At 34.1% G+C, this 6,551-nt stretch overlaps 1 protein-coding gene across 1 annotated transcript; it reads left to right on the forward strand.

The window, feature by feature from the left end:
- On the forward strand, window positions 1–1,032 carry LOC116182494. The gene is made up of 2 exons (XM_031503027.1): window positions 1–775; window positions 824–1,032. The coding sequence occupies exons 1-2, from the start codon at window positions 304–306 to the stop codon at window positions 1,030–1,032; spliced, it is 681 nt and encodes a 226-aa protein (XP_031358887.1). The 5' UTR covers window positions 1–303.
- Window positions 1,033–6,551: the final 5,519 nt, after the last annotated feature.

The raw sequence follows: 6,551 nt of genomic DNA on the forward strand, positions 1-6,551 counted from the left end.
TCAAGGCATTCGAACAAGAAGGAAGGTATCGCCGACCGTTAAATTTATCGGGGAGATAATACTCATGCGCAAAGCAACCCAAAACGCTCAATGTCACATAAAACAGTGGCGCTCCCAAGAAAATTGCCCCAAGAAACATAGGCGTAGCAGAATTGAACGGTGCAAGCGAATTTAAACCGTTACAAAGAGTTAAAATGTGCGCTAAAGGAATTAGGAGCTAAAACTACTGGCAATAAGCAACAATTAGAAAAACGGTAAGTATTTACTTATGTTTGAATAAATGAGTTGTACTAATTCTAACCTATGGACCATTTTAGGTTACGTATTTGGAAAGAGGAAAACTTAAATAAATCTCTGTTTGATGTAAAGGTGTTAAAAGTTCCGCATTTGGAATATCCCAATGATGCTTTATTTAAGCCCTTGAAAGACTATACGGGTAACAAAGTCGTGAATTATAAAGCGATTCGAAAATGGTTTTTGGATCGTAAAGCCAACAAGGGATTCGATAGGGGTCGTATATTGGCCATGCAGTTATTCATTAAATATTGCAAAATGTACATTGATGGCAGTGGCAGCAATATATACATTCAAGCAAGCTGTTGTGCGGAACAGAAGAAATCTTCGGAATACAAGATTAAAATTAAAATTACAAAATTGCAATCGTCGCATGAAATCACACAAGCCAATTGTTCATCCCCTGCTGGAATAGGTTGGTCCGCAGCATGCAAACATATTGGTGCACTTTGTTTTTCTTTAGAACATTTTTCTGTTACAGGTAAGTGTGTGTGATTTATGACGCAACTGTTTAACCGTTTAATTTTAGGAAATGATCAAGAGTACGTTTCTTGCACTTCCCAACAAATGTGTTGGAATAAACCAAGTGAGGGCAGATGTGTAGATGTAATGTCAATATTTGACATCACTGAGCAAGACAGAAATGATTTCATTATAGATCAGGCAGCAACCGATGCATTAGTGAATTGTCTCATTAATACTAATATAAATTGTGCGCTCATAAACTCTGGAAAATAAAAAAAAAAAAAATAAATATATATATATATATATATATATATATACATACATACACACACATCTGTGTGTGTGAGGGTGTGTGCGTGCTGGATGTACCGACGGTTGTATCACAAGAAGAAGTGCAGTCATCAAAAGCTGACACAGATGATGGTGATCTACTTCGTGCGGCATTACAACAAAGGCTTAGTTGTAATTTAAATATAAAATTGCCTCCAGTTACCTTGAGTGAATCTAAAATCGCCGGCCCGTGTAGCGCAGTTCAGTGGAAGCTCGACTGCGGTACAGGGTCCCTGGTTCGAATCCGGGTTCGGGCATGGATATTTGTAAATGTATAGTGGGTTGGGTTGGTAGAGCAGCCTCGGCTGAAACCCCGCCCACTTAAAAATAAAGGCAAAATAAAATAAAAATAAATGCAGTATTTTCGCGAAAATATTGCTGTCTCTATTGAGACTGCGCTGGATATAGCCATGACAACAGTGGAACAAAACAATGACATATGGAAAAATCACAGAAAACTACGTATAACTGGAAGTAGATGTTATGAATTATTTACGTACTGCAAAAACAAGGATCCAAACTGGAAGAAGAAATTATTCAATATAATCAATTCTACATTTCATGGTAACATTTATACCGATTACGGTAACAAATATGAGTCTTTTGCCAGGAAAGCATATGAACGACAATTCGGAAAAGTTTATTGTACAGGACTGGTAATCAATCCATCTCTCCCATGGATTGCCTTCAGTCCGAACGAACTAAAAATGCATTTTGAAATTATTTATAAGACAATAGAGATTAAATGTCCTGTTTTAGGTGCCAGTTCTGGTGTTAACGACTTTATAACTACACTGCCTTATATTAAATATGATGGTAGAAAAATCTTTCCATATTAATCCCAATCACAAATATTATGGCCAGGTGCAATTGGGAACGTTTATTTTAGATGTACAATTATGTAATTTTATTATTTATAGTTCTTTTGATAGTAGTTTTATAGTTATTGAAGTGGAAAGAAATGATGAATTTATTAACTCTTTAATTACAAACTTACACTATGTATATTTTAACTATTTTTTACAAATGTTAAATAATTAGTTTATATAAGTATTTGTCAGCATGTTAAGCATATGTTATTCATTCTTTTTCTAATTTACTATGTACAATAGAGGGCTTAAAATTAACAAACATGAAACAGTTGTATATTATTTCATTTACTATGTTCCACAAATGTTGTGGGATTCGATTTGTTAAAATTTTGTTTTTTTTTTGCTGCTCCGATTAAGTTTTCTATAATAATTCTGCGATTTGCAATGGCTCGCGTTTTAAACACCTCCTCTTCTGTTAACTGATTAGCCCTCTTGAAAGGTGGGATATTTAAATGTACATGCCTCTCTTCTAAGAGGTCTGATATATCAAACCCTCTATCGGCTAAAACATAATCACCCCCCTTCAAAAGGTCAAGCAGGCCTGATACTTCTGAAATTTTGCGGTCGGTGATCGAACCTCCATAAACGTCTGAAACGAAAGCTATTTCACCATTTTCTGTGCCCGCAACCAATATTTTAAAAGTATTCGTGCCATAATAGGTTGAATATGTAGCCTGCTGAATAACAGGGTTGCTGCTGCGCTCAATTCGCATTTCTGTACAATCTAAAATGACATTATACTGTCCAGAGCAATGGGATTTTAAATTCCAAAAATGTATCTTTTTTAAGTTAACATATAAATGTCGTGTCCAATTTCTAACAATCTTCTTTATTACACGTACATCTGTATCGAATAGTGTTGCTAATGTAGTGTAATACATGTTGAGCCTATACTTAATAAGTGTAATTAAGAGCTCGTCTTCATTAGAAAATGCATAGTGACATTTTGTATATGGTTGACCAAAATGTTCACAAAAAAAATTAAATAAACTTCTTGAAAAACCTGTCATGTGTCTCATCTGCGTATCATTCAAATAGGCACATGATATTAGTTGTGACCGCTTGCAACTAATAATCGTTTGAATTTGTTTAGTATGCATTTCTTTTCCCGGATCTTCTGTGGGTTCAACTGTAGATACTTCTGTAAATGCAACATCGGTTGTGATGCCTTCATCAATTTTTTCGTCTTGATCTTTAGGTGTATTGGCTCTTTCTCGTCTTAGTATGTATCGATTTCTGCGTGCTGAAGAGGTATTATCATCCCGATCATGTGTACGTTTTGGTAAATGCAGTGTTGGTGTAGCACTTTTCTTTAATATCTTCCATTGACCTGCGACCACAGAAATATAGATTTTATAATTTAAAGGAACATCCTACGTAAACTAGTAACCTCATAGTCTTCTTCACGAAAATGTTTTTCACATATTTTTGAGTGCTTCGAAGGAGTTTTTCCTGACTTTATGGCGATCAACCACACTCTTTTTCGTTTTTCCTCTTTGGGAAACGAATGAAATTTATATTTTGTATTTTTGGTAGTGGAATTACAACCATAAACAGAGCAATTATAGGGCATTGTCACAGTTTGAATAAGAATTTTAAATAAAAATTAAATGAGGTTATGTTTTAATACCAAAACCCGATTGTAGCGACACCTATTTGTAAGTGGTCTATTCAGCTACTCTCTACTTTTACAATTGAATTAATTACTCCAAATAATTTGGGGCGTTACAAACTTCCAAAAATAAACGGCTTTCAAATAAAGAGCTTATTGAGAAACATACCCCTCTTATCTATTTTTACCAGTTGACAGTTTATCATAATCTGTTTATCGAATCCCTTGATCGCATCATGGATAATAAGGGAATACAGTTTTCTGTATAAATAAAAAAAGAATAAACAATTTTTGTATTTTATATCCGCTCTTGGTATTACCATACAACATACTTGTGTTATGTTTTTTCTGTCATTATTCACAATATTTTTAAGAATATCGTACGTCTTCTTGTAATCGCTGAGCAGCGTTGAGGACTATATGCCACTATCAGGACCACATCTCCAACCCAGCAGAACATTAGAATCTCGTGTGCCTTTACCAATGTTCTCCAATACCCACTCGTAGGTTTTTAAATGGTAACTATTTTGATTTGAATGTTCGCCTCCTGGCACACATCAATAAATATTTACAGCGCATTGAAGTTTTCATACTCCCCAGCTGTACATATGGCTTCGTTAATAACCTGGAAACTATCCTTATAAATACTACTAATTACATTATCTGCTGTTCGTTTGTGCACACTGTATATAATGTAGCACATAATTAGGAATCTTAGTCTTGAAGATTAGTAATGCGACTTGTGCTGTTTGATAACGTGATCCCCAAAAGTCTTCTAATTTCGCCCAAGCTTGTTTTGAATTTGTCGAAAACGTACCAAGTCAAGGTACATAAATAATGCAAAGACCACCGAAACTAATATCCAAACTTCCTTATCAAAGTTAACTGCCAAAATTAACAATGCCGAAAAGGCATTTTTGGTGAAACTCCCGCGTATAGATGTGACTCCCACGAGTACCTCAATTGTTAGAGTTAATTAGTGGTCAATCAGGTACACTAATTTGGCCTTCAATACTTTTGAATTTCCTCTAAAGAGACATTTCACATTTCAACTGCGATACCAATTGTCAGATTCCTACGATTAAATTGATCCAAATGTTGCGTAAGGGCACTAGATTGGAATTCAGTGGAAAATTTCACACCCACCATTTTCGACCAATGAAATGCAGATTTCGTCTCACGTTATCATGGTAACCGAGGTATTTATCGGAAATTTTTGCCTGCAGGGGTAACCTACAGCGAATTATAGTGGAAATTTTTTGACGTCATAGAGAACGTTTTGACATAAAACGTCACTTACCCTCGTAAAAGTATTCTAGCAGAAATAAACACAATTGGGTAGATATTAAATCCATAATCTTCCATAATCATTGCCAATTCCTCCACAGATATGTTTTCCCTATCGAATACATAAGTTTTTTCAGAGCAAAAGTCAGTAAACTGCTTCCAAACACTTCACTTAGATTACTTAGTATTCTGGGGCGTTAGGTGCTGAATTTCGCTACGAATAGCTTCCTTATTTTCTTGGCCGAATCTAATCATTTCGTTCACGCTCACAATAAACTTTCTGTCAACGGCAATTTCAATTCAAATCTGTAAAATGTCATCCAAAGGTAATCTTGATCTACTTTCAAAAAGAGAACAAATCTTCAAATAAGTCGTTTAGGTTCAATATGGTGTGAAATTTTCTTCCCGAATACCACACGTGCTTGAATTATTCTACAAATTTGTTCTTGCTCACGAATATTTTTACGAAAATTAACCCTCGCCATTCGTGAGCTCGAACAAATTTCCGGAAATAATTCAAGCACTAGTGGTATTACATGTGAAAATCCGCGCTAATCTTTTATAGTGTGCGGAAGGAAATTGTGTATTTGATGACCAAGAGCGAAATAAATATACGTTATAATGCAAAATAGTTTCAACAAGCGATATGTGATCGGTTATAAAGAGGAATATTCTATTGTCGATATACTTATCCGATATGGACCAGTGTCTTAATCTGTCAATGCTTTTTCTAAAAATTTTCGCATATGAATTTGTAAAAAAAAAGCGTTTTTTGCGGGCTTTGACGCGATCGGTGTTAATGACGAACCTTGGACTACTTCTATTGAAATTCAAATACCATAACATGCGTATCCCCATTTTATTCTTTATTGAAAACATAGTAAAGGGTTTCTTCCCCAAAAAATGTGTGGGTTTTCTGTATCTACGGCCCTTATTGTTTTTCAGTGCAATGTTATTTGTAGTATTTAAGAAGCAAATATGCAAAAAATGATACAGAATGAGAATCTATTAGATTTCATTGTCGTGCTATTATTATTAGTACACTCAAACCGCTAGTTACTGCTTATTAGTGTTAAAATAAAGGTATAATTAAGATGTTCCTACTTACCGTAATGTAAGAGACAAAACATTGACACAATATTTAATGTTGACATTTTTTATATTGTATAAATATTGCTGTACAATATTGTGTTCAACTTGTACTTTCAATATTGACTACACAATGTTGGCACAATATTTGGTATCCAATATTCTTGCAACATTGGGTATCTAATCATGATACAATATTTGGGAAGTAATATTGATACACCATTTAATGTCGCATATTTTTGATATTTTATAACTTTCGAGGTTCAATATTGTGGAAAATTTGTTTTGAATATTACATACATATTATGGGGCAATATTTGGTATCTACTATACAATTGATGGTTAGTAATTATTTATTATTCAGCACCTGATGATAGCATCTAAATGATACTTGTACTAAAATATTTACCTGTTGTACTTCCATATAAACAGAAAACAACTGATTACTGACAGCCCTCTGAACAGAACATGTTTCATATGGTGGAAAACAAATTTAGTTTATTTAATTATTAACGAAAGTATTGCAAAAACATTAAATTTTACGCAAATTTAAACAAACTGCAATATTTTAAAAAAAGGGTAAGCATAATGATGTAGCCTTT

The sequence above is a fragment of the Photinus pyralis genome, unplaced genomic scaffold, assembly GCF_008802855.1.
Source record: "Photinus pyralis isolate 1611_PpyrPB1 unplaced genomic scaffold, Ppyr1.3 Ppyr1.4_unclustered_Scaffold5634, whole genome shotgun sequence".
In the NCBI taxonomy this organism is placed as follows: domain Eukaryota; kingdom Metazoa; phylum Arthropoda; class Insecta; order Coleoptera; family Lampyridae; genus Photinus; species Photinus pyralis.